Source organism: Alligator mississippiensis, chromosome 9 (assembly GCF_030867095.1).
Source record: "Alligator mississippiensis isolate rAllMis1 chromosome 9, rAllMis1, whole genome shotgun sequence".
Taxonomy (NCBI): domain Eukaryota; kingdom Metazoa; phylum Chordata; order Crocodylia; family Alligatoridae; genus Alligator; species Alligator mississippiensis.
This window is the reverse complement of record NC_081832.1, coordinates 14,116,637-14,144,594: the sequence shown is the minus strand read 5'-3', so window position 1 is coordinate 14,144,594 and position 27,958 is coordinate 14,116,637. Positions and strand designations below refer to the sequence as shown.

The following is a 27,958-nucleotide window of genomic DNA, read 5'->3' as shown; positions in this document are numbered from 1 at the left end:
TCTGTTAAAGACAGATTATAATTATAAAACCTGTTGCTTCATATGACTTTTGTCATTTGTCTGTAAATCTTATTTCATGGTTTAAAAGTTTATGTTGGTTGAAATGGTGTTCCCATATGATCATCTGAATTAACAGGTAGCTTCTTGCTTCCAGATGTGTGAAACAAGAAATGGAAAGCGACCCTCTCCTCAAACCGGCTAACTCAAACACTTTGGGACAAACACTGGACAGCACTGCCTAAAAAGGCTTTTGACTGGACCCAAACCTGAAAGCACCAGAGAAAATCAAATGCTTCCTATTAATGTAACCTAACTGTTTTAGAGTGCTACAGTCTTTACAACCTACTGTAGTATCTAAATCATAACCGTTGCTTTCTCTTCAAACAGTGATAAATTTTTAGTTTCATTATTGTTTTGATTGAAATGACACTATAAATTTTTCATTTAAAAGTTTCTTAATTGTATCTAGAACAAATAGCACAGTTTAGAAACTTTGTCTTCTGAGACTGACATATTATCTGTGAACTAACTTGAGAAGATCATATCCATGTATGTAGTTATTTTGTTTTTACTGAAAAAAGGAAAGTTTCACTGGAAACAAATTGTGTGCCCTCCACTTTATTTAAAAAAAAAAAAAATAGTAGTCCAGGATCTTGGCAAGCCAAGCTTTATTCTCCAACGGTTGTATGAATTAAACATTTTAGGAATTTTAAACTTTGTTTGATCATTTTTGGTTAATTTCTAGTTTTCTTGAGGGGGGAGCGGGGGGGACTTGAATGCAAGAGGAGTCTAAGTGATTTCTGATCTCTGTTTTAAAAATTGTGTCGTATATATCTATATTATACATATTATATAGATATATATGTCATGGCACACAGCTCACTACATTACAGGATATGATCTCAATGTAGTGCATATAAAACTGCAGATTGATTTTCCTTGAGTGCTTTATACTGTTTAATTACATCTCCATGTAGGGCTGAAAAAAATTACCTATGTTTATATATAAACTGTGTTGCTTTTGATGTTGTGTTATTGTGCACACAACTGTGCACAATAAAGTTTTCTGCATATGGTCCAGGTAAAGCACGATAGCCTTGCAAGTTAAGTACTGCTTCAGTTCATTGTTTACGCTGGAATTTTTTCTCCCCATGGAATGTAAGTAAAACGTAGTGTTTGTCACCAATAAATGGTAATATTAAATTTTTTGGGTTAATTTATTCTTGTATGCCACTACTGGGGTTGCTTTTTTAATAGGATTTGTAATGCTTGTGATATAGTATGGGCAGTAATGTAAAGCTATGAAGTAACTGTACAATGGTTGATCAATAACCTATAAATAACTACATTTTTAGTAATGTGGAGGTTGTGACGCACACTAGCAAGATCAAGGAAAATCAAAAGTAATATGGGGGGACACTTTGTCTTTGGTGCCACAATGTCTTAGCATATAAATACATTAATGGGAGCTTAAAGTGATTTAAAGTTATAACATGATTTTGAAAGGAAAAAAAGTGGTATGGCAGCTTGGAACAGTTTTTGAAGCTTACTCTTTACTTTTAAGTTTCCTTGCTTGCTCTGTAACTTTAGTCATAACCTTAGCCTTGCACTTAGTAATTTTGGGGGAGTAGTACTTTAAAAAGCAAAACAGAACAAACAAAAAAAACCCCAACCAACTTGCCCTTTAGCAACAAAGACTGTCACAATAGACTGACACCTAAATATATCAGTTGGATGTGAACTATCTTAAATGTGTATTTAATTGGTAACCTTTAGAAGCACTTCTTAAATACCTACTTGTATGTGTAGTAAATGTTATGAAAAACACCTACTATACATACCGGGGTTTTTTCAAAGCTAAATGTCTCGGCCGTATTAAAATGTATCTTGTTCACATAGAAAGCAATTGGCCATATCAACTGCTTACCAAATTTTATTAAATCAAAGTTGTTCTTGATCATTCTAAGCATAAAAAGCATTGTAAAGTTTTTTTACATTTGTAGAACTAAAATGCTGTAAATTTAAAAATTAAAAGAAACTTGCTAGGCTGAGACTTTGTATTGCAAATTCTTACAACCAACTTTGAAGTGGGTGGCAAACTAGATTGGAAAACAGGTGCTGCACTGAAAGTGATGCAGGTGGTCACCCTGAACTTACGCTTTGCAGTTTAACCTTAGGCAGGGCTATGAGCATGCTCCTGGCTATTTTGGAGCATGTTGGTAGAGATATATAGCGGGCTCCCCATCATTCTTCACTTAAGACTACAGAAAAATATGAAAAAACTTTTATGCCATCAAATACCTATGCTGTTCTGGAGATGCTGCATACATAGCATTGTATGTATGTCTTGTATGCTGTGTACATGGTAAGGTTCCTCACCCTGACAGCTTGGAATCTATGTCAGATGAAGTAGGTCTTCAAATCATGTGCATCAGTCTAAGTGGGGCAAAGAAGGCTTCAAGGGAAAGCACTGTGTTCACATGAGGTTGTGGTCACTTGACCAACCTTACAGCCTTATTTATGATCCACTCTTAATATAGCAAGGACCAGAAAAGACAAGTGTACAAGCAGCTCTTGTATAGCACTTCATCAGTGCATCTCAAAGTGCTTAACAGTGGAGGTAAGTACTCACTAATCTGTTTTACAGACAGAAAAACTGATCTGTACAAGTGAAATGACTCGACCATAGGGTAGTAGCAAAGCTGAGAATGGACTGTGAGTCTTTTAAGTCACGGTGCAGTGCTCCATTCACTTCTCTGACTTTCTCTCTGTTATAGTTCTTCTTAAATTCCTAAAAAAAAAAAACAACCCCAAAAAAACCCCAACCAACTTTTTGGAGGTGCTTGTGATTCAGATAAATGCTATGGGACAGTGTTACAGCAGAGTTTAGCACTGACCTAACTCTTCCACTGAAATCAAAATTTCATCCTCAATCTATAAACCTGCTTCTCTAACAAATCTCTTGCTCATGACCCTGATAAAAAAAAAAAAATTCTCTTAGCCTGTTTACTGTTCCAAAAATGTTCCTTTGCATCAGAGGTTCTTGGCTTTGATGGTTTTCATAATTTTTTTCATAGCATGAGATTTTGTCAAACAGGCTTACCAGTCAAGGGGCCTCTTCTAGTCATCTTAAAGTGATTTCTCATTTTGCTAGAGGATTTATTTTAATCTTTCTGTATCTTTCTTTGAGCATTTTAGGTCCTGACATGATCAGTATGTGTCCTGGATCTTACTGCTTTTTTATTAAGAAAGTCAGTCATGCAATTCAATTGTTAGAGTGGATTTGCCTTTAAAATCCTGATTTTGAATGGGATTCATCTGCCTTGAAACTGTTATGTTAATAGTAGTTGACAGTTGTTTACTGAGGCTGCTTGTAGATATTAAAATATATTTTAAGAAGTGGCAGTTTACTTTAAACTCAGCATGTTCCTGCACCAAGCCCAGCACATACCCAGAAGAAGAGGCAGTGTGTTAGTTTGACCTGGCTCGTCCAACATCTGTATAGATCAGGTGCTTTAGTGGGGCTTTTTTGGCACTTTTATCTAATAGTTGATTGAATCAGCTTAGGCTAAAAGCGGCAAAAAGCCCCATTGAAGTGCCCAATCTGTGCAGAGGCTGCAGAGCCAGGTTGAAATAATATGCTGCTGCTTCTGGTAAAACAAAGTTTTTGGTTTTTGTGTTTTGGGGTTTGTTTTTTAATGTCTGCAAGCAGCCTGAGACTCAGAGTTCAAGATGGCAGAAGAGAGACAGCACTTGGAGATTTTATAACTTTGAATCTTTTTAAAGCCTGGTATCTGTGGTTTGCATTATTTTCTTCCAGGCCTTTTCACACTTTCTTTAGGAAGGTGTTAGGGTTCTTTAAGTTGCTTTTCTAGAGTGAAATTATAAAATAGTCTAGAACTGTTTCATTGTCGCAGTTTAGCACTTCCTCTGATACCCTGGTGGAGCTAGACAGAGGCTTGGTACATCATGTGCAGTATAAGTCCGATGGTAGCTGCCATCCTCTAAAGTTCATAGGCCTCTACCAGAAACCATTGCTAATCTGGTATTTCAAATAGTAAGCTGCACTCTAAAGACCATGCATGGTGACTAGGAAAGTGATGCATTTCTTGAGGGAACCAGTGCATTGTCTTATTTTTTTTTCCTGGGTGGGTCAGTGTATTCTGTTTGAGCTGGAGAACAGCAAGACTTTAAAAGAGAAGGAAATTAAAGCCAGTCAGGGAATTCTCAGCATTTCTTTTTTTTTTTAGAAAATGTTGACTTGTTGAAATCACCAGGAATAAAATTTCCAGTAGGAAGAGTTTCCTATTTCCAGGATGAAATTTCTTCTCAAGATCAGAGAGACCCCAGCATGATTAACAGCCCATTAGAATTAAGCTCTTACCTGGAAATGGCAGACCCTAGTTCAAGTCCCTGTGTTGTCCAGTCTAGTTCAGACAAGGCGCAAGAATCCTGGGTGTCTTATACTCAATGGGATTGTACTAACCACTGGACTTTGAGGTCTCTGGGAAGTATAGAGGTCTCGTGATTTTGTGATAGAAATAGGAAGAGCTTTAGTTTAATGCAAACTAAAAACACATTTCAAGCCTCTGAGTATTTTTGCTAAATAGCACACTTAGTGCAGCTTGAAAGGATCATCTTTTCCCTCCTGACCTCAGATTTTTTGGCAAAATGTGAATGGTATCTTTTTATGACAGCCCTAACTAGACAGAAGACAACTGAGAACCAAGTAGAATCCAAGGCTGCCATCTTTGTTTTCAATTATCCAGCACGATTTTAGTGAGAAATATGTAAGCATAAATTCAGACATGCCATTAAGTTTGACTACAGTTCCCCTTACTATCACCTTAGCTTTCAGGCTAAAATTCCCAACTAGTTTATGAAACAGTCATGATGTGTGGGTGGTTTTTTTGGTTTGTTTGGGGGGGGGGGGGGTTTGCTTGGTTTGGTTTCCTGCTCTTTCATGTAGAGATGAAGGATGGGATTTTCAAAAGTCCTAGAAGAGTAGTTAAGGAACCAAACCCTGGGTATTAGTGCACACATTTATACCATTTCTCTAACCTTCCTTGCTCCTTGTAGTTATTACATATATGCTTGGTGTCTTCATTGTTCTGAAAACCTGCGCACAACAATCGACTAAAGTGTGGATCGATATAAGCTGTGACCCTAAGTGCTTCTGCATTGAACTGATTTTATTCAGCCTGCTCTTCAGCAGAGTTTAAATTGGTAACATCTTCTGGAAAATACTCTTCATCTCCCTTGATGCACAGTTGCATTTTCTTCCTTTTGTCTGATATTCAGGTATATGCAGCTGTCAGTTCTCACGAATTTGTGAGAGAGAACTTGAACATCCTAGAGAAGGGTGGGGGGGGCTGTATCAGTAATTATAATTTGAAAGATTTCATTGTTTCTTTATTAATCAATCAGTTCTTTAGGGATTTTCTTTTATCTTCTCTATCCAAAGAAAGAAGTGATCTTGAATGCCACTAATACAATTATTTTATATGACTAGAGCTGCAAACGCCATACTGGTATTAAACCAAATTTATCTTCCCTCTTTTCAGTTTGCTAAATAGAAGATGTGTTAGATATGAGGCAGCCTACAAGGTAACCCATGAAAGACTTTTTCCAAGTGTTCAACTATGGTATTTCTGATATAGATTCATAGATGCTAGGTTCGGAAGGGACCTCAACAGATCGAGTCCGACCCCCCACTATGAGGGCAGGACAAGCCCTACGAGGAGCGACTGATGGACCTGGACCTCTTCATCCTCTGCAAGAGAAGGCTGAGAGGTGATCTTGTTCAAATTCTGCCTACAAATTCATTAGGGGGACGCAACAAGGGATCAGAGATGCTCTGTTCACCAGTGCGCCTCTTGGGGTAACAAGGAACAACGATCACAAACTGACGGAGAGCAGATTTAAGCTAGATATCAGGAAAAACTTCTTCATGGTAAGGGTGGCCAAAATTTGGAATGGGCTTCCAAGCGAGGTGGTGCTCTCCCTTACCTTGGGGGTCTGTAAGAGAAGGCTGAATCTGGCTGGGGTCATCTGACCCCAGTTCTTTCCTGCCTAGGCAGGGGATTGTACTTGATGATCTGGTGAGGTCCCTTCTGACCCTGGCATCTGTGAATCTATATCAGAAATACCATAGTTGAACATTTGGAAAAAGTCTTTCATGGGTTACCTTGTATGCTGCCTATTGTAAAACAGTGTTTTACCTCAATCATATTTACCATTCCAAACACCAACATAGTATCTCATATTTAAAACTATCTTGATTTTTTTCAGAAGGTAGACCTGGGCTTCACAGGTAGGAGATATCAGTTTCGTGGTAAGAGACAGAACTTTCTGATGTGCTTCACACTAGAAACAAATGCATCCGGTATTTAGGAGCAATTGGACACCTGTACAGACCAGTTCTCTGCATCACATTTTAACTGCAAATTAAAAAAGAGTTTTAACGTACCACCAGAATGAATTGGTGTGGATGCAATTTCCTGAGTGGTAATACTTACTGCTTGGAAGCTGCTGCAAAATAAACCACTCAAGATGCATAGCACAGGCTGTTTACCAAGTATTCCATTCATTGCTTTTGCTCTTTTTCACACGGCAGCTTGATTGTAATGGGGGAAGGAGGACCTCCACATCTCACCTAGAAACACAATTAGCAAAATCTTCATTTAAACAAAAACAAAACCTGTAATTTGGGGGAAAGGAGATTTGTGAGGATACTTCTGCTAAAAACTGCAGGTAGGGAGGAAAGTTTGTCAGCCCTCCCTTTTTTAAAGCTTATTAGGTAGATCCAGTTGCATCCATAAACCTAAGGTCATTTATACACATATTTGTCTGCTCTGACATGCCGGACATCTGGTGTCAGAGCAGACTTGATTAACTGAGTCTGTGGAGCATGCGAGCTGATGTGCCCAGCACTGCATTGCATATATTTGTATAAATGGCAAAATGCGCATCAGGGTCCAGTCTCCTTTTGAAGATCTCCAGGGTAGGGTGCCCGCACCACCCCCTACTGGGAGTCTATTCCAGAGTCGTCTTCAATGTGTTTTAGTTCCAAAGCATGCCACCATCACTTCCTCAATGCTCATGCACATTTTGCCATTTATACAAGTGTAAGCGTCATAGTGCCGGGCACTTTTAAAAACATGTATAAATGCTTGCAGTGTCCAGCCTGCTAAGCTGTTTTAGTAAACCAGATAAAAGCTTATTGAAGATGTACAACTTCATGTCCTCATGGTTTAAATTAATTCAGACAATCCTGTCTCCCCTTCATAGTTTCATAGTTGGTAAGGTCAGAAAAGACCTGAGCAGATCATCAAGTGTGACCCCCTGCCATGGGCAGGAAAATGCTGGGGTCAAACGACCCCGGCAAGGTGATTATCTAGCCTCCTTTTTGAAGACTCCCAGGGTAGGAGCCAGCACCACTTCCCTAGGAAGGTGGTTCCAGCTCGTAGCCGCCCTGACTGTGAAGTAGTGCTTCCTGATGTCTAGTCTGAATCTACATTATTCCTTGTTACTCCCGGTAGTGCTTGGGGTAACAGGGACTCTCCCATTGCCTGCTAGTCCCCTTTGGCAAGCTTATAAATGGCCACTAGATCCCCTCTCGGTCTTCTCTTGTGGAGGCTGACCAGGTTCAGATCCTGTAGCCTCTCCTCATAAGGCCTGCCCTGCTGCCCCCTTTGACACTTTCTAGTAGAGGTGCACTGATGCACTGGTCCATATTGTATCGGCAGTTGGCTTTTTATGGCTGATTAATGTCACCGACACATGCCGCGCGCGGCCACAGCATGCATGCAGCCAGCCCAGCAGCTTGGAGAGTAGCATCCACCTGGTAAGTCTGGGGGGGGAAAGGCGGGGGAGGGAAGGGGTATATGGGAGGGCCAATCAAGGCTCCTGTGATGAGGGAGTGGGGCTGGGGTGGGGGCAGGCGCTTCCCAGCTGGGGCAGGGTGCAGGACAGAGCTGTAAGCAGCTTGTCCAGGGAACAGGGTGGCTCCCATCACTGCACACACCCTTGGAAGAGGCATAGGGGGCATATGCCCCCCAGATGTGTGCAGGGTGAGGGCAGGCTGCTGCTGTGCACTTGAGGCTGGGGGCAGGGCTGGGCTCTTCCTGGTGGGGGGGCCTGGGTCAGGGCTATGCTTGGGGCAGGTGTCAAGAGCGCTGGGGGGGGGGGGGGGGGGGGCTAAGAAGTGGGCTACAGCCGCCCCAGAATTTGCCATAGCTCCCCTGTGGCCCTCCTTCCAGCACTGCCACCCAGAGCACAGCCCTGGCCCAGCACAGCCCCACCCCCACTGGGAAGAGCCCAGTACTGCCCCAGCCCACAGCAGCAGCCTGCCCTTGCCTCGTGCACAGAACTGGGAGACGCATGCCTCTCCCTGGGGTGTGTGCAGCGGTGGGAGCCACCTGCCCCCTGGATGAGCCACTCACAGCTCTGTCCTGCACCCTGGCCTGCCCCAGTCCTACTCCCTCCCTCAACATGAGGGCCTTGATCTGCTCCCCCCATGCCTCTTCCCTGCCATTGCCTGCCCCCCCCCCCCCCCCCCCGACTTACCATCCAGGTGCTGCTGTCCAAGGGCTGCATATCGGCAATCGGATCAGTATCGGCTGATATGGCTCGTTAATAATCGGCCATTGGTATTAGGCCAAAACATTTTTATCGGTGCACCCTTACTTTTCTAGTAATATTTGCGGAGTTCCTCATGCTAGACCAAAAGCAACTGCAGTTTTTTGTCAGCTTCTAAACTTGTGTAGATGTGATGTTTCTGTGAAATAAGGGGTTGTAGTTGCTGACACAGCAACGTCTATTTATATTTAGAAGGAAAGGCCTGATCTTTATAGATGGAGACCAACCCAGTCTATCATGGGAGCCTTCCCTTTCACAGGAAGGCAGTCCTCGTCCTTTGTGTCATTGTCCAGTAATTCCACTCTGTTTTTAAGGATGTGCTCTTGGAATGTGAAACTGCCACAAAATTGGCATTGCTTTCCTGTTCCTTTCCTGCATGTGTCCAAATACCATTTCACATGGTCTGGCCTGCCTTTTATCCTTCAGAGGATGGACTGCCCCTACTTTAAGTTTTTTGTGACTAAAGATTTCTAGCTCAAAATCCATCTCAAGGGATGCTAGTCTGATTCAGTTATCTGCCCTTTCTTAAAGCACATGACAGAGTTTGGCAATATTGTTAAAAAAAAAAAAAAATGCAATAATAGTTCAGTAATATTTAGGAGCAAGTCCTCCAGGTGAATTAAAGGTGAAACTAATGGCACTATTATCTGAGCTGCTGAATTGTGTGGAATTGCTATCAATGTTTGGCATGTCTACTGATTTCTAGTTCTCAGCAGGTAGTTACAGGTGGTCTATCTTGTTCCCCCAGAAAAGACCAATTTAACCTGACTCCTGTAAGAAAGACAGATTGGACACATTCAGCAGTGAATCGGATGTAAATAATTGTATCTGATTCCATGTCCGGTGAACATGCCAGTGTTGGCAAAACAGGGGCCCCCAGGGTGGGTTTTCTTGCCATTAATTCCTTTGGTTTCAACTCCTGGCAAAAAGCTTTGTGGAATCCAGATACTGCAAACTTATTTACAGGGAAGAAAGAGGCCCTAGCTGTTGGCACGTGTATTGAGGGGGGCTTATGCTTATTGGGAAAGCTCCATGGTGAATGAATAGTAATTACCTTCTTGGCTAGGGCAATGGCCAACGGCTGTTCTCTGAAACAACAGGTTTCCATGTGCTTCGCATTGTGCTGCCCATGGGCTGACAAAGGAGACTCCTGTGACTTCCTCAGGTTGCTTCCTATAAACTGCCTCAATCTTATGGGCCAAATGCTCTTAAGTAATTGGACTGACTCTAGTATGTTGTGGTTTGTTTTTTTTAGTGAGCTTGACTGACCTTAAAACACTCTTCCTTCTATTGCTCACTTCAAGTCCTTTTTGATTCACTACGCTGGTCCATAATTCCCTTTGTCTCCTTTTTATTCCCCCAAGAATAAGGTCTTTTACAAGCTGTGTCTGTGCATAAACCAAAGGTACCAGGGAGCCTACGGAGTGATTTAATACCCTTTGAGGCCAATGGGAATCACCGGGCTTCTGATTAGATCCTACAAGCCAGACTTTTATAGTTTTTAGATGGCAATAGATGGCTTACGAAACATAGATTGCTCTGAGCTTCACTTCCCTGAGCCAGTCGGGTCACTGGAACTGTAAATATAGAGGTGCATTCAGGGTAATCGCTCCCTATTGCTACAACCTTATTCTCCTTGCTATGAGTATTAAAGTTGCTCATTTAATGTTTTCCAGATGGATAGTAAATATTGCCATTTTACCTTGCAGGGATGCATAAAAATCTTACAATTATAATAAAAGGGAGCCACCTGTCTCTCCCTTATTTTGGTGGCTTTGTTTTCCAGCCTTTCATTAGGTTTATCCTATTTTTACTGTACCTCCAAAGCAATGTTTTATGATGCTCAGGAGCATGTGTAGAGGTTATAGCACCAATAAGCTACTGTGATATGCAGATAACTGACCAAGGTGGATAAAAATCAATGTTTTTAAAAAAAATCAAAAAATAAAAGCATCTATTTTTATTTAAATCATATTTTTTATTTAAAAATAAACTTATATAAAGATGGTTTTAATTTATGTTAGAACTCAAAGATATCATAGGGAATAGGGATTATAACTTCTAATTGTATACTACTTGAGAATATATTCATGTAATCTTTTTAGAAGTTTTATAAATAGGTCATAATAGGCCACGATCTATAGTAGGGGCCCAATCTTATAGGGTTCCCAGAGGCTCCCCTATAATAAAGATTACAAAAAACCACCCAATGGGACTCAGTGCTCAGTCTAGAAGATCCCATTCAGCATCTCTGTGATGCTTAGTTTCAGTTCTCAAGCTGTGGATTTGTGTCTCCAGAGATCATAAACAGGCAAGGTTCTTTGGGTAGATGTGATATCTTTCATTAGACCAACTAAACGGTTGGAAAAAATTATTCTTTGCAAGCTTTTGGGACAAACACCCTTCTTCAGGCATAGAGAGAGTTTTGTCGGCTCCAGAGTTAACATCCCTGTTAACAGCAGTATATGGAGATGAGATAACAGACCTGATACCCACCCATCCAGCCCTGTTGTCTCTGTAAATTTGTGTACACACAGCCAAGCTCTTACCTTGCTCTAAAAGTGAAAAGTGTTAAGAAGTTAAATAAATAAAGGATATCAAACAAGGATTTGTAGAAAACAATGATTAAATCAAGGCTTCCTGACCAGTGATTTAAATTGATTTGATTTAAATCAAATCCGCCCTGTAACTGGCTACTTGCAGTAATACTCAAGAACATTTGAAACAGTTCAAGTAAATAATTGAGTGTGTTATCCCAGTGGACAATTTTCTTGATGTATTTAATTTCTGTCTAAATTCCAGCCATTTAACAAAGGTCTTCCCATCATTAGGAAAATACAGTGGAGTATGGTTGGGATTTGCTGAGTGGCACACAGGAGCTACTTGTCCAAATACCAGCAAAATTTCAATGGAATTTGGGTGTCTTTCATAGATGTCATAGATATTAGGGCTGGAAGGGACCTTGGAAGATCATTGAGTCCAGCCCCCTGCCCAAAGGGCAGGAAGTCAGCTGGGGTCATAGGATCCCAGCAAGATAAGCATCCAATTTGCTCTTGAAGGTGTCTTTAATTGTAAAATTTTTACAACTTCCACTGGAAGAGTCCAAAGTACAGCGTGCTAAGCACTAGTATCCCTACTCTGAGGATGGGGCAGCTGAGGTCTTGGAGTATACTACTACATAGCGAAAAACCAACAAGGAACCCTGTGCTTATGTACCACTATACACCTCCCCAAATATTTGTCAAGAACTCAAAACATCTCTGGGGGGAATTTGGAGTCAAAGGGAAACATACCCTTTGATTTCTGCATAGGAAAAGCTCTGCTTCCATGGAGGTCTATAGCTACTGAACTCTACGCCAGCTGCTGCAAGGCCTGAGATTCCTGCTATAACTGCAGTGTAGCCACAGTCCACTTCGACCATTTTTTAGAATGAAAGACTTTGATGGTCTGCAAGGGAAAAAAAATGGACAAGAGATTATTTATTGGTACTGAAAGCTGCTATTACACTTGCAAATCTGGACACACCTTTGCAAGGTCCCTTCTGCTGACGCTTTGCTAGAACTTTTATTTCTAATTTACTGCAAGCTAAAAGCCTTCTGGGTCCACATTACTTCAGAGCAATTCCTCCCCCCTTTTACTGGCTCTTTCTCCATGATGTGAACATAAGATGCTTCTTAAGGATTTGGGAAATTTCCCCCAAACTTGAGGGTGATTAGTTCTGAAGTTTTGGAGGTAGCTTGTTTTACAGAAGTGGGACCTGCTGTGCAGATCTTGGCTCTAACAAAGGTCGGAGTTGTTCAGATCCCAGGTTCTGTTTCAACCCCAGGTTTAGCTAAACGTTTGCATGCTAAAACCCTCAAAAGCTCCCATGGGAAACGGTAACGTCTGGTTTGGCAACGTGCAAACTTTTCCTGATTGCATTTTTCCATGCTTGGGCACTAGAACAAAAGAACGCCTGTATCTGAGGCTCACTTTTAGAGAGCTGAAACTTTGTCTCTGCCCTTCGGATGCTGCTGAAGGCTTTGCATGTTACAAAACAATGAGACTATTCAGTAGTAGAGTTATCAGAGACACCTTCCACACCAACAGCTTATTGTCACATTGGCAAGAGTAAGGTTAGGCAATACAGTGACTCCAATGCCACCACTGGCTTTCCCTATCATTGATGGCAGAAGAGCACATGATTCCTGATGTACGCAAGGCAAAAACTCTTATACAGACATGGCCCACATGCATCTCTATAGCCAATGTTGTGAAAAAAGCATCTGTGCCAAGAAAGCAAGAACTTAGGGCAGTTGTCTCTGAGAGAGCTGTCCTGTTGGCTAATGCATGAAAATGGCTGGAATCCAGCAAAGCTTTCATAGGTTGGCAGGAGGCCAGCAAAGCTCTCCTAGAGAAGCTCTGTCTTCATCCAAAAGTAAAAAGCAAAGAAAGCTGAGGTATGTTTGAACTGTTCCTTGTTTTGTTTTTTCAGAAAAAAATTCTCCTTCCAACTTCAAAGTCCAATCTGAGTTGTAGGACCATATTTAAATACTGGGCTAGCAAAGAGACTCCTCACATGATTCGGGCATGAAAAAGAAAGAGGAATGTTAACAAGAGAGATCAAACCCATTCACTCAATACTATTCTGTGCTGAAGCCAGTTGTTATCGAAGCCTCTCCCAATACCCATTTCCTGCCAAATGAAGAAACACTCGTGCCCATTTAAAGTTCCTTTTTGTGGCTGTACTTGTGATCTGGGTTTGTGGTGTAACAGGCTTAGTTTACCCTGCAATCCTCTTAAAATGTCTTTCTGTTTGGTTGTCTTTTCATCATCTTTCGGTGCTCTGGTGCTGGGATTAAAGGGATCCAGACTTTATTCCACAAGTCTGGAGTGATAAACCACTTTCCAGAATTAGTTGCCTAGAGTCGCAATTCATACTGGAAAAAACATTTTGACTTGAACTTTAATTAGGCAGTTTAATGATAGTGCATTGTGCATGTCTGTTCCCACTTCTGCTATGGTCTTGCATGTGATCCTGGGTGAAACCGCACAGGATAAGTTATTCCGGAGGGAGCACAGAATATCTCATGCAGTGGTTCTCATCAAATTACCTCTGGATATATTTTCATGTACTGTTTCACGCATTTGCAGTATTTCTCTTGTTCCCGTTGGCTTTTAACCAACCTCACTTAAACCTCTTCTTTAAGTTGCAGGACATGTATATCTTCAGGTTCATTTTGAGGTGGCTGCTTTGTCACTGGAATCGTTTGCAAAAGAAGATTTATTATGAAACTCTGGTTGGTTTGTTTACAGACCCTGTGAATCCCACTCGAGAGAGCTGAATGACCAAGCAGCTATTGATCTCTCCGTATAACCGGTATACACTTCACAGAGGGGAAACAGGCCCAGCTTGGTTATATGTCTAAGAATGATACGGCATGAATCTACAGTAGACTTGGCTGCAGACCCTAGGAACATGTGCTTCCTCTGTTCAGACCAATAAGCTCCTTGCTTTTGTAGCATGTGGGGTTCCTCAGTTTTCCCCATGCTCTCCTTAGTTGCATTATCTCTCCTCTTTGACTCCATCTTTTTAGTTGATCTTACACCGACAACAAGAGGCTTCTTTTTTGCTTGTGAAATCCTTGGAAGCCGCTCACCCATGTAGAACGGCTCTGCATTACCCCTCTCACTGGAAGGGGCATGCTCTGCTTGGCTGACCTTTCTGAATGTGAACAGCTGCACTTGCTCTGCACAAGCAGTGCAGGAGATAATGAAGGTATTTCTCAGTTTGCACAGGTGCCATGTGGCACCCTCAATCAAAGGAGCTCTGCAACATATGGATGCCTACTGGCTTCCCATTCCTAAGGTGAACTGATAGGGGTAAAATCACCCTGCACAGCACTGCCTGAGTACATGGCTGATAAACTAGATGATTCTCATTTGAAATAGGTGCTTCACTCTCTACAGGTGTCAGTTTACTTACTGGAGAAATATTTAAAGGGATCTCACCATGACTTCCAAGCCCCTGAAATTGTCTGATATAATCTTTGACAGAAATTTCTTCCTTTGTTGAGTGGACTAGATTTTTTTTAAAAAGGAAGTGGGGGGGGGAGGATTTGGAAGACTGGAAACTTTTTTGCTTTGGTATTTTTTCTCCATCCTGAGCTCTGTTTGAGTTTTTGGAGTTTGTAATTAATGGCTCAGGAGCTGTTTTTGTTCTGTGCTGTTGCACAGTCCAGCACAATGGGCTCCTAGATACCGCTGCACTACATACAGCACCAACAATAATTCCCTGGGTGAGAGAACCCAAATTATAGGAGCCAGCTAGCCCCTGATCCAGGTGTACCCCAAGTGAAGGACCTCGTTTCTCCATAGAGTGGACATTCAAATCTCAGATCATAAACCATTGTAGAGTCCAAGCGTGGAAGGGCTGTGAATATCAGCTCGGTTTGAATCAAGAGGCTCTAGTTTTCTAATAATTCAAAATTAGACCACAAAGCCTTTGCACATTGGATCATGTTGATTTGTCAATTAATTTAGTAGCTGTTCTCTGACAGTGACTGGTGTGGGATGCCGCTGTGGAAGTTAAATCCCAAATAGTGAGGGACCAACTTGCATGCTTCTTTTTAATGGGATTTTTCTCTGTTCCAGTTGGTAGCACTTTCAAATCTTGCAGTACAAGGACTAATAACTATTTCTTTTCATTTTACATAAGAGACAGCTGCTGCTGGTGCTATTTTTATGGCAATATTAATCTCTAGCTAATAAAATGACTAGTACATCTGACTGAGATAGGAGTGAACAAATCTGAAGCAACATGTCTGTTTCTGTGATCTAAGCTGCACAGACCAAAGAGCTGGAAAACTCGGGCTCTTTGTTCAACATTGGAAAGATGGGAAATGACTACTATGGTTAAATCTATGACCCAAAATTCAAGAAAAACTGGACAAAACTGAAAACCAGATCAAGGATGAGTATAATGGTTTAGCAAGGTCAGGCAAGGACAAAAGCATACAGGCTAAGTAGGAAAGGAATGGATAAGAGAATTTAGAAAAATGAAATGTTTTCAAAGATAAAACTTAATGGAGGGACCTGGAGATGTACTGACTCACCAGCCTAATTTCAGTTCCTAGAAAGACTTGCTCGATTCCTGGAAGGATGTAGCAAGAAGAGGGTCAGTAGGACTTTATCTTTGGTCCATGACTATTCAATATTATTATGAATGACTGGAATAATAGACTAGAGAGTAGACTTATTAGATTTACAAACAATATTGAGCTGGAAGCGGGGCTGCAAGCACTTTGGAGAGCAGGATTAGAATTTTAAAAAGACCTTGAATATTGGACAAATGCCTGAAAAAAGGAAGAGCTCCAACAAGAGCGAGTGCAAAGTACTACAGTTAAGTTGGAGACGTCTAATGCACAAATACAGACTAGAGAACAAGTGGCTAAGCAGTAATTTTGATGAGAAGGATCTGGGGGTTATAGGAGTTCACAAACTGAACATGTAGCAACATTGTCATAGTGTTGCAAAAAAGCCTGCACTGTACTGGGATGCATAAACAGGAGTATCAGATATATGACAAGTGAAGTAATCATTGCACTCTTCTCTGCTGCTCAGTTTTCAGTGTCATGCTTCAAGAGAGAAGTGAACCAGCTGGAAGGAATCCAGAAAAGAGGAAGAAAAATGATCAGAAGGCTAGAAAATATGATCTGCTAGGAAAGGTTGGAAGAACTGAGTTTGCTTGGCTTAGAGGAGACATGATAACAAGTCTTCATATACATCAAAGGTTATAACTGTTTGTCATCTCCCCTAGGGATAGGGCAAGAAGTAATGGGTTTCAACTGCAGCATGAGAAATTTTGACTAGATGTTGGAGGCAAACATCTTTCTAAGTGTAAACTGAGCGTGGGAATAGATAACAGTACTGGGAGAGGGTAAAGGCTGGAATCTCTGACCTAAATCATCAGCTGCCTCCCATTTTATACAGAAGGAAAGGAGGGCCTGGAGAGGATCATTTAAAAATTATGAAAATTACACAAAAAGTAGAGATACAGCCGAAGGCATGCTTTATGTTAACGCTTTTGAATGTCTGACCCTAACTAATTTACTGGGGTTGTAATCTCAGAAGCAGGTGTCAGAAGTTACCTTGCCCAGTACTCTCTATCCTTAGTTTAATTACTAAACCACCCAAAGTTGCAAAAAGCATTTCAGTTTCCTTCCACTGCCCCCAATCAGCTCAGTTACTTTGTGGTGAACTTCCCCCATATGTACAAGTCACATGGTGTTACCCAAACTGGACAGATGCAGAGAGCCCTCGCCCTGCTACCAGCCCTTGAAGAGGTGGGCACTGCTGCAGCATGGCTTGAAGGCAGCAAGCAAGTGTCCTGTTTTGGATCAAGGACTTCCCACAATAGAGGGACCTGCCAGCATAGTCCTCTTGTCTCAACTGGAATCTGCTTGCTTTGGGGTCAGAAAATAGGACTTTGGCGGGGGTGGGTGCTGCAGTGTGAGTAGAAAAAGACAATGCCCGTCACCAACAGCATCAATAGCCAAGTAAAGTAGGCACGTGGAGACAGAGTGGCTTCCTGAAAGTTGCACAGTAGCTTAGGACCGAAATCCCTACTCACGGAATCAAGTGGCCTCTCAAGCATCTTAGCTTGGATTTGCCATGGTCTGCGACACTTACTGCTTACCTGAAGTGAGCATGCCCATTAGTCTTCATGGTCCTTTCCAGAAGTTTGGCTAATCATTGCAAGACGAACCTCTCTGTGGCCAGCCCAACATTATTGATACTGCATGGAGGTGCGTGACTTGCACTCTTTCTATGGTGGCATCCTGTGCCCTTTTCCTGGCTTACATAGCATGTGTACATGTAGGCCTCAGCCCCCAGCTCCTTCACTTCCATTGCAGTCTTCTGGAGGCCATCAACACCTGCGTCCTGCAAGATGCGCGGCACCTCCCGGAGCGAATTCTAAAGGGAAAAGCCAGCGGAGCCCTTTCTCCCTGGCTGTCCCTTGCTTTGAGCAGAGGTGAGCAGCTGTGTCAGTCTGAAGTCAGGTAGAGCCAGGGAAGGGCAGAGTTGCACCTTTACAGGCTGGGAGAAAGGGCAGAGTTGCACTTTTACAGGTGGCCGTGGCGCTGTTGTCAGCGGGGTGAGGGGTGGCGAGCATTGACTGGCAGTCAGTGACCACCTGCAGATGCCGCTGGCCGCAGTGATGGTGTCCAGCAGCGATTGCGGACTGCCCACAGACACCATCGGTAGTGACGGGGGTGGGGGGCGAGCGCCTGCAGCAGTGCCCACAGCGCCTTTTCACAGGGAGTGCACCGCCAATCTCAAGGGGTGCACATGCACCCGCGTGCAACCCCCTGATGTTGCCAGTGGCTACGGACCAGGCCCAGGGCCAGTTGTTGCACTTCCAAGCACTAATTGTGCAGCTGGCTTTTTTTAATAGCTGGATGGCCTTTTTTTTATGGCATGAGAATTACTATGCCCGTGCAGCTGGTCTATGTTTATTGCACAGGTGACCAAGGGCCAAACTGAATGAGACGCAGGAGCTGTCGGGAACCCAGGTCCCCCTCAGCCGGGGCCACTTCACAGCTGACTTTTCCTTGCTGATCTCAGCCTCCCTGGGAGCCAGACGGGATCAAGCAGCCCCGGGCCCATAGCTTCCCTTGCCTAGGCAAGGGGGGGCAGACGAGCGCGTCTGTGAAGGGCGGCGGGGGAGGCCCCCGGTGAGCAGCAGGAAGCAACACGTGGCGCGGCCCGCGCAGGACTACATGTCCCAGGAGCCCGCGGGCGGAGCATGCGCGCTGAGGCTGGGGGGGCTATAAAAGGCCGTGCGCATTAACACGCGGTCTCTTCCCGCTCGGGCTCGGGGCAGGTTCGCTGTGTGCCGCAATCCGCCGCCATCCGCCCTGGTGCCCGGCTCCCGGCGCCTCCGCCGGCGGCAGCAGCGTGCCCGAGCAGCCGGATCCCGGAGAGGTGGTGAGTTTCCCCCCCAGCTCAGCGCGGTGGCCCCCCTGGAGCCCCTCCCCACCGCGGGGCCGTCACGTGGGACGGCGCCTCCTTGCTGCTGCATGTGATGAGGACCCCCTTCTTTCCCCATCTGAGCGACAGTGTTGAGTCCTCGCTCCTTTTCAAGCCAAGTCTTGCCTGATGCACCCGCCGGGAAGGGCGCATCGTGGGTCGCGCAGGGGCTGAGCTTTCCTTAGCGCTGATCTCGGCTTCTCTCCTCCCTGGGTCCGTGCTGGACACGGGGCCGTAGGACCGCACGTGCTGGACATGGGTGCAGCCCGGAGCTGGGACGTGGCTGGGTTAATGGCAGGTGACCCGTTCAGTCGGCTTTGGAGCTGCTGCGTGGAGCGAGTGGTGAGTTTCTGAGTGGCCTCCTTAGTAGGTGAAAATCTGGGCAGGAAAATGGGTTAACTCTGTTCCTTGACCCCGTGGCAGGGGTTAGTGGCTCACAATGTGTCTGCTGCTTGGATTTGCTTCCTCACACTATTTTTACTGTTACCTGTCGTGGTAAATGCAAGGCCATCCTGAGATCTGAACGGCCCCCGTTTTCCAAAAACCATGCTTTATTTAGCCTTGGTGCTGTGGCTCTGTAGGTGACTAGCGAACTGCCCCTCCAATGTCAGGTTGAGGTAGAATAAGTGTTAGCTATATCCAGGTTGGCCACAGTATTGTCTTACCTGCATGACTGTGTTAGTGCCATGACAGGAACAGTGCTCTCCTGGCCCTGGTGCTTTGGAGAGAACCAAAGCAAGTGGCGGGTACTATATTTCCCAGGCTTTACATTTCTTACACTCAAAGTCCTTCTAGGGGCCCAGTCAAATATTGGCTTAGGACTGAGTGTACTTCTTGCTGACACAACTCCACTTATAACTGTTAAATATTCTGATACTCACAGCAATTTTGAGGTTGGGAGGCTAGTGGTCTAACTAATGTCATTCAACTGCATTCAGCGGCTGCTTGGAATACTCATGAATTCCCCATGTCCCCTCTTCTGCAGGGAATGCCAGGCTGTGTGCACGTAGACATGAGGATCTGCTGAAGGTAAATGCATGAGATGTTTTAATTCTAGACTTGCACCGAAAGGGTCTGTCACTCTGTGGTATATGATGACTTAAACTTTTTTCCCCATCATATCGGCTATGCTGATTTCTTGAATTCAAGCCAAACTGTCTGATTCCACAGATGCAAAAAAAAAAAAAAAGGGGGGGGGGTGTTGCTCTTCACTTTTCTTTCCATGTTAAGAGGCATATAGCAAAGTACGTGCCTATGCATGCGTCTTTGAAGGTAGACGGCACTTGCGGGTGCTGTTTGTATATATGTTAATAGCTTACTCATATAGCATTTGAGCTACAGGAAGCATTGCATGCATTTTCGCAGTCCAGTGTGAAAGACAAAACTTTTTTTTCGTGGGATCTACACTAATGATGAAGGGATTCTTGTGAGAGTCCAAAATGGAATGGATTTAATCAGTATCACTATAGTATTAAAAAAGGCCTGCTAGAGTTCTTTTCAAGATGATTTGGGAATAATGGGTCAGTGATAGGAAGATGGGATTCGGAGCTGGTCCTGCCCTGCAGCTTTCAGTGACCAGGCAGAGGGAGAGATCCCATGGCAGAAGCAGGAGCTCAGGCCTGTGAGGGGACTACATTTCCTAGGTGCCCCTGGGTGGAGCATGTGCATTGAGGCTCAAGGCTGTATAAAAGGCTGTGCATGGGGCTCACATGGTTTCTCTCTTTCTCTCTCTTTTTTTGCTGGGCCTCGAGTAGGTGAGCAGCGTCTGCCCCTGAAGGGGCTGGTGCAATCCACCACCACTCTGGCACCTGCCCCTTGCTTGGCTCCCACTGCCTCTCCTGGCTCCTTGCACTTCCCTCGGGTTGAAACCCAGCACCGGTGTCTGTGATGATAGCTTTCTTTTTCTCCCATCAAGGTGTTAGTGCTCACTGTTTTGCTCAAGCCAGCTCCTGGTTGATGTGTTGACACGGATAGCCACAGCTTCTTCCCTGGCCTGTGCTTCTTACTAGGTTCTCCCATCCCTCCGCAGGTCCGGTGTGCTGGAGCAGCAGGGGCCAAGCAGTCAGCGCAGGGCAGGGGACCCGCTCAGCCCTGCCATGCCCTGTGATGTTCTTCCTGGAGTCGCAGTAAGTCCCTGAGTGAGATCGCTCTAGTCTGTGTAGTGGGGCTGGGACCCCAGAGAGGGTCTGTAGCATCCCTTCAGGACACTGCTGCCCTCCCCCGGGGCTTATTAGTCCTCCCTGTGGCTCCTCTGCCCTCCGTAGCTCAGGGCTGACCCCTGCTGTCCCCAGGGGAGTACCTGGGCAGCCTGCTGGCAGATGCCCTCCTGGGGCCAACACTTCAACCTAGCCCTGGTTCCATGTGGGTAGCATGGTTTCACTAAGATGAGCACCACATGGCACTGAGCTCCTTCCTGCTGGTGTATGTGATGACTTCTTTTCTTTCCCCATCTGAGCGACAGTGTTGAGTCCTCACTTCTCTTCAAGCCAAGTCTTGCCTGATGCACCAGCAGGGAAGGGCCTGTCCCTGCTCACTCACAAGATTGAACTTTCCTTGGCACTGATCTTGCCGCCTCTTTTTGTCTCTTCTCTCTGGGTCCATGTTGGACATGTGGCCATAGGACCTTGCTTGGTGCAGACGGGTGAAATGGTGAGCTGAGACAGCTGGAAAGTGGCCAGGTTAACAGCAGGCAGGCCTGTTAACTTCAGCTTTGGAGCTGCTGCCTGGAGTAAGTGGTAAGTTTCTGAACGGCCTCTTGTCTGTGGTCCTTGGTAGGCTAAAATCCAGCCAGGAAAAGACCTGCTTCCCCATGCTGTTTTCCCTAGAATCACTTCCTAACTGTTGTGGTTAACAAAGCTATAGTGAGATGTGAACAGTCCTAGTTTTCCAAAATTTGTGCTGTATTGAGCCTTGGCTCTGTGGCTCTGTAGGTAACCAGTGAACTGTACCTGAAATGTCAAGTTGAGGCAGAGTAAGTTTTACACTCTGGTGCCACAGCGTTGATTTTTACCTATGTGACTGTGTACTGGTGCCATAGCAGGAACCTGGCCCTGCTGCTTTGGGGAGAACCAAAGCAAGTGACGGGTGTTATATTTCCCAGGCTCTGCATCTCTTGCATGCATATATTCAGTCCTACTAGGGCCCAATCAAAGACTGGCTTAAAACTGAGTGAAATTCCTTCCTTTACAAGCTTTTGGGCACATAAATCCTTCTTTGGGCTGAGGAGAATTCAGAGATTGTAAAAGTCCTCCTCAAAAGCTTGCAAAGAGGAAATTTTTGTTTGTTACTTTAGTTGGTCAAATAAAAGAGATCACCTCTGACCCAAGAGCTTTGTATATCATCTTTCTCAGACCAATACAGCTACAAAATAAATCCCTGTTAGTTGTTGTAGCAATTTTGAGATTGGGAGGCTAGTGGTCTAACTAATATCATTCAAATGCATTCAGCTGCTGCTTAAAATACTCATGAATTCCCCCATATGATCTTTTCTGCAGGGAATGCCAGGCTGTGTGCACGTAGACATGAGGGTCCTCTGAAGGTAAATGCATGAGAAGTTTTAATTCTAGGCTTCTTGGACCAAAAGGGTCTGTCATTCTGTGGTACATGATGACTTAAACTTTTTTCCCCATCATATCGGCTATGCTGATTTCTTGAATTCAAGCCAAACTGTCTGATTCCACAGATGCAAAAAAAAAAGTGTTTTTGTTTTTTCTTCTCTTCACTTTCCAAGTTCTGTGCATACTTACAAACCTGCCTGTGCATGCATATAGCAAAGGTATACTCCTGTGCAGACTGCTTTGGAGGCAGACGGCACTTGAGGGTGCTGTTTTCATATATGTGAACACTAGTTTGCTTGTATAACATTTGAGCTACAGGAAGTGCCGCATACATTTTCAGTTCTATATGAAAGACACAGCTTGTTTCCATGGGATCTACAGCAATGATGAAGAGTCTCTCTTGAGTTCTGAGAATCCAGAATGTAAAATGACCTGGGATTTGGGGTGGGGGGCAGTGGTCTAACCTTTTTGTGTCATGTAATGCCAAATATCAGCAAGCACACTTTTGTTAGGACTTGGAGTCCTCCTGAGGCTAAAAGATCCTTGTCCGGACTTTTATTTTTAAAGATTTTTAGGGATCAGGTTTTCCAAAGCACCTGTATGCTGCTACTAGAACCTAAATGCCTTTGAAAATCTGGCCCTTGGTAATTGGAGTTAATGATGATGGCATAGGACATGGCAGGGAAGCTGAATTAAGGGGGAATACTAGTTGAGATTCATAATAATATGTTTAACACGATTTGGCTTTAGCTCATGAGCAGCTTGTTAAACAACCCTTCAATTAAGGTTTAGCATGCTGTGTTGCTGTAGGTCTTAGCAAGCAACTACTAGTGCAGCTACCACAGTAACCCTCTGTGTGGTACAGGGGTGAAGTGGCTATAGGTAATTGCCTTTTCTGTCTCTAGTTTATATCATGAACAGCCACAAAGGCTGAACCGTGTGGTGGTTTGAGTGCAAGAGAGAACTTTTAGTGCATGTGACAAAACTGCTATTGTTGGCTCCATGCTCTGTGCTTACCGTCCTCCCCAACCTGTAGCATCCAATTCTTCAGAGCTGTGCTTGGCAAATCGCTGAACGTTTTTGATTTAGTAAGCACAGACACGCCATGCTTTAGTGTGGTATGAGGACTTCTCCAGAGGGACGGTCAAAAGCACGTGGTCCTTTCATACTTAATAAAACTAGCTAAAGACCTCATGGATAGCACTCCTGTCTAAGCTTTCAGATCAAAATCCCAATTGGAGTCGGTCTCCAAAATCAGCTGATGTCAGATAACTAAATGTTGATTCTTTCTCTTGACAGGTTAAAGAATTGCCAAAGCAGAAGCTGGCCCACAGGCTGTTTTATCTGGGTGAATTGGAAAGTTCTCCCCTGCTTATCACATGTATACTTGCCAAACAGACTGAAAGTAACCTTTGGTCAAAGTTGCTGTATCCATGTCACCCCACCACTCACTTCTTGACCAGATATCCCTCGAACTTGTGGAAAACAAGAAATATTTAATGTCCTGCCTCCATTTAAGAGAAGCCAAGAGCTATGAATGTCTCAAAGTTTTGTGAGAATAAATTAATTGGAATGGATTCGGGAACATTCTTTATCTTTCTATGCAGTAACGTAGTTAAGTGCATCTAGAAGGGCTGCATTCACCCTATGCAAGATGGTTTCAGTCCGCTTGTGCAATGTTAACGGTTCTGGGGTAGATTGGCTGCACTGCTGCATGGAAGGCCTTGTAACTGAAGCAGAACCTGGGTTTCTGCAAATAATCATTTGGGCATAGGCCCTCCTTATAGGCTTCCTGACTATCATGCGTCTGCTTGGCTTTCCACCTGCAAAATGGAGTTTGAGTGAGTCTTCATAATTGGGGGGGGATTTGGCTCAAGAGCTGGGTCTTGCTGTCTGTTTGTCAGCTGGGTGTGAGCAGTTGCTGCTTCCTGGGATAAGGCTGTACTAACATCTTTGGAAGCTGCTAGACGCTTGGGTGAAAGGGAAAACAATGGACGTGGGGTTGCCAACCCAGTGTGGGGCACTTGAAGACATGTACAGCAAAGCAAAATGCCTTGGGGCAAATGGGGGAAGGGGCTGGGGCTGCACTGCCACAAGGATTGAGCCCCTTGCAACTCCCCTGCAATCTTCCTTGAGGTGTGAATGCACTTGGATGCTGTAGTTCAAGCAAAGAGCTGGGCTGGGGTTCCCCAGCCCTTGATGCAGTGGTTTTCAGTCCACCTGCAATTAGCCCAGGCTCTGTGCCAGGCTGCAGGGGCCTGCCCAAAGTCCAGTAGGTGGCTGGGAGGCTGCAAGCAGTTACACTGAGGTCTGGCTCCTTGCTGGTAGGTATATGCACACATGGGGTGATGGCCAGGAAGGTGCTGGGGCTGTACTGCTGCAAGGACCAGGCCCCTCACCTCTATCATCTCATGGCATGCCAACATCTTGCGAGTCAAGATTGTGTTTTTGGCACTGCCCAAAAATGTTGCTGACCCCTGCAATGGACCAGATGCTCTTATGACCAAAACTGAATTGCGCCTTTCAATTACCTTTGCCATTTTCTCCTCTCCCTTAACGTAAGCTAGTCTGAGGCCCACTAGATACCTGAAAGGCAGTCTTGGTTTAGGCTTATTCCTCTTCATAGTTGACTTGCAGATCTGGATAGGCATAGTCAAATGCATGCGTAGCAGCAAAAAGAGAAGGTGTCTTGGGGCCTTCCAAGTACTAGATTCTTAAACTCTTTATGACTTCAGGATCCTAAGTGTCCCAGAGTTGTGTAGCTGTATACATTTCTGGGCTCTGGTGCATGCAGAATAGGAGCGAATGGGTGATGCTTGTTTCACCTAGGTAGCCCAAGGTTTAGGCAGATTTAGCCTTGAAGCTTGGTCTCCAGGTTGATTGCAAACCTGGGGCCTGCAGCTCCCAAGTGGTGGGAGGGAATGAAAATGCTATTTAAAAGCCCTCCATGTAGGAAGTACCCACTGCTGTCATTGTGTGGCACATAAGAATGTCAGTGTGCTCCCATTGAGCTCCAAATGATTGCTGAAAGCTTCATTTATTGAAAGTTAAGCTGGCTTTGTCCTGCCCTTTTTTTCTATCACTTTTAATCCCCGGGAATGGACAAAATAGCATCTAGTATAAATATTAGTTTGGGTCAACCCTCATGCTTCTATGCAAGCCTAGCTCCAGTTGCAGCATGGAAATCGACTCGGGACCTGTTGACTTGCAACCTGTTGGGCTTCTTGTCTACTCCACTCTTCTACCAAGGGCATTGGGATGTAACGGGAATGGTTCCAGTCTGGTACAGGGGTGGTGTCCTGTACAGCAACTTCTACCACCGTCCCTGGTGTTTACAGAAACTGATCTTGACCTCTTGAGTTTCTGGGCAGGGAATATTGCCAATGGCTACTGCTTCTTCCCTGGATCTATGCATTGCTACATCTTGAAAGTAGTGAAAGGGGTTCCAGCTACTTGCACCTTTTTTTTTTTCTTTCTCTTTTTGACTTCTGCAGAAATAAAAACCCTGTCAGACTCACAAATGCTGCTAAACATTGCAAAACAAAACAGCAGGACATAACTCCTAGATCTTTCCCCTTGAGTCCATCTGTGTAAGTGCACCTGATAAAGTGCTATAGATGGGAGTGATTGTTGGCTTCTCATTTTAGTTTGAGTGGTCTTATTTCCAAGCTGAGGCCCTCTCCTGAAGTAGTCTAGCTCAAACGCTTCTGTTTATCTCAACTCTGCCGCTGTGGGAAGAAGATAATGGCACTAGCAATTGTTCAGTCTTTTATAAGATGGTGAATTGCATGGCAATGAGAAAACAATCTCCTATTGCTTGCCACTTCATTTCTTTTTCCCCCCAGAAAATGTCAGGACTTCTTATTCCTGCATTGTGTACGTGCTTTGTGTGATGAGCAGAGCAACAAGTGATCAGTTTAAACCAATGTCTTGCAGCTTTCTTTTTTAGTTTGAATCGGAGAGTGTTTCCTACAATTCACTGAATGGTAGTATTAGATCTTGTGGCTCTGGCTAAAACTGATAGCTAGTGTCACTGTTTTAGTGACAAGACTGCTTAGGAATGCTGTAGCTCACATTATTCTAGGAACATCCTCTGCTATACCTGCAGGCTAACTTATTAAAACCACTAAATAAAATATGTTCCTGCTTCAGCAGGTATATAAAGGCTCAGCCTGATGATAGTAAACAGATTATCAGCTTGGGACAGGGGATGACAGCTCTGCTTCCTCTAATTTACAGAATTTGAGTCAATATATCTTATAGTTGCCAAAAGCTGATCCTCAGTCCCAAGGCTATTTCTTAACTGGACTTATTCTATGCATGCGCAGAAACTCATGGGAAAGCCTGGCTGCTGGCCTGCATGAAGGCAAATGTGACATGAAGCTGTACTCTTAGCGTGAAGGCTGTCCACAGTTTGCCATGCTTGCTGGATGGTACACAGCAACTCAGACAAGTTTTGCTGCAAGCAAAAAGCCTATAAAGCATCATGGTAGCTCCGCTGCACCTTGACAGCTGTTTGGCACAAGTTGAATAGGTGACTCTGCCCCTGCGTGGTTATGTGGTGATAAACAACCCAGTAACAGTTTTGCATTCCTGCTGGCAGTGCAAATGAGGTAATAGCCCCTTTGGTTAGAGCTGACACTAACAGCTGGGACGTGTTCATTAACCTGCAGCGTCTGGAACGGCAGGATCCAATGCAAACCACCAGTCTAATGATGAAAGTAGCTGCTGCCAATGTGTTACTTCCCTACATTAGCACAGCAGGTGTGTGCATTAGAGATGTGTTTTAAAAACAGGTCTCCTACGCCAACCTCATTAGAGTCCCAAAGAGCCAGGTTACCTTGCAGTTGTGGGAAGCTAACATGTCTTTAAAGTCCTGGGCCTGTGCAAACCTGTAACTAGTAAATGTGCAGTACCTGCTAAATATTACAAAGTGAGCCACTTCTGCCTAAAAGCAACTGGGGGCAAACGGTTGGGACTCTTAAGTGCTGCTGTGACTGAGTTAGCAGTAATTCCTCATGCTTCAAAAGCAAAGAAGCAGAGAAATAGACTGAGGAGATAGTTAAAAGAATTTCCTGCAGCAGTTAAGAATGTGGCCTTGTTAGTTTAGTGCCTAATAGCAAAAGCCTAATTAATACTTCGCTGGAGTGGTAATTATTATAAGTACAGGTTTGCAGGGCATTGCCACTAAAAAAAAAAAGCATAGATTCATAGATTATAGAGTTGGAAGGGACCCCAAAGGATCATCATGTCCGACCCCCTGCCCCAGGCAGGAAAAGGACGGAGGTCAGACGACCCCAGCCAGGTGCCTATCTGGCCTCCCTTGAAGATGTCCAAGTTAGGTGATAGCACCACTTCTCTTGGCAGCCCGTTTCAGATTCTGGCCACCCTGACTGAAAAATTTCTTCCTAATGTCTAACCTGAATCTACTCTCCAGTAGTTTGTACCCATTATTCCTAGTTACTCCTAGGGGTACCCTGGTAAATAGCGCATCTCGAACTCTCTGTTGTCCTCCCTTGATAAATTTACAGGCTGCTACACGGTCTCCCCTCAGATGTCTCTTGGGAAGGCTGAAGAGATCCAGATCCCTCAATCTCCCTTCATAGGGTCTTGCACGGAGGCCACTAATCATGCGGGTGGCCTCCTCTGGACCCTCTCCAGATTCTCCCTGTCCCTCTTGAAGGGCGGCTCCCAGAACTGGCACAGTACTCCAACTGCGGCCTGACCAACGTCGCACAGAGGAGGAGCAT

At 44.4% G+C, this 27,958-nt stretch overlaps 1 protein-coding gene, 1 long non-coding RNA gene and 4 other non-coding genes across 14 annotated transcripts in view; all 6 read left to right on the top strand.

The window, feature by feature from the left end:
- STAU1 (staufen double-stranded RNA binding protein 1) overlaps positions 1-1,203 on the top strand; it is a 42,824-nt gene extending 41,621 nt beyond the window's left edge. For all 6 annotated transcript variants that reach the window (XM_059733167.1, XM_059733163.1, XM_059733166.1 and 3 more), the window contains one exon: positions 155-1,203. In XM_059733167.1, coding sequence (XP_059589150.1) covers positions 155-242 — 88 coding nt within the window. In that variant the 3' untranslated portion in view covers positions 243-1,203. The remainder of the gene's footprint in view (positions 1-154) is intronic.
- A 17,265-nt stretch (positions 1,204-18,468) lies between these two features.
- LOC106738387 (uncharacterized) lies at positions 18,469-23,785 on the top strand. 4 transcript variants are annotated; one of them, XR_001373734.3, is made up of 7 exons: positions 18,469-18,609; positions 18,890-18,993; positions 19,637-19,680; positions 20,661-20,777; positions 21,272-21,386; positions 22,146-22,189; positions 23,508-23,785. It is a non-coding gene; the product is annotated as an uncharacterized LOC106738387 (long non-coding RNA). The 4 variants fall into 4 exon arrangements; XR_001373733.3 differs by having other exon boundaries at positions 18,470-18,609; positions 20,681-20,777; XR_009464319.1 differs by lacking the exon at positions 20,661-20,777.
- Positions 18,694-18,790, top strand: LOC132243437 (small nucleolar SNORD12/SNORD106). The gene has a single exon (XR_009455011.1). It is a non-coding gene; the product is annotated as a small nucleolar SNORD12/SNORD106 (small nucleolar RNA).
- Positions 19,733-19,822, top strand: LOC132243434 (small nucleolar SNORD12/SNORD106). Its single transcript, XR_009455008.1, has one exon. It is a non-coding gene; the product is annotated as a small nucleolar SNORD12/SNORD106 (small nucleolar RNA).
- LOC132243436 (small nucleolar SNORD12/SNORD106) lies at positions 21,067-21,161 on the top strand. The gene has a single exon (XR_009455010.1). It is a non-coding gene; the product is annotated as a small nucleolar SNORD12/SNORD106 (small nucleolar RNA).
- LOC132243435 (small nucleolar SNORD12/SNORD106) lies at positions 22,245-22,334 on the top strand. Its single transcript, XR_009455009.1, has one exon. It is a non-coding gene; the product is annotated as a small nucleolar SNORD12/SNORD106 (small nucleolar RNA).
- Positions 23,786-27,958: the final 4,173 nt, after the last annotated feature.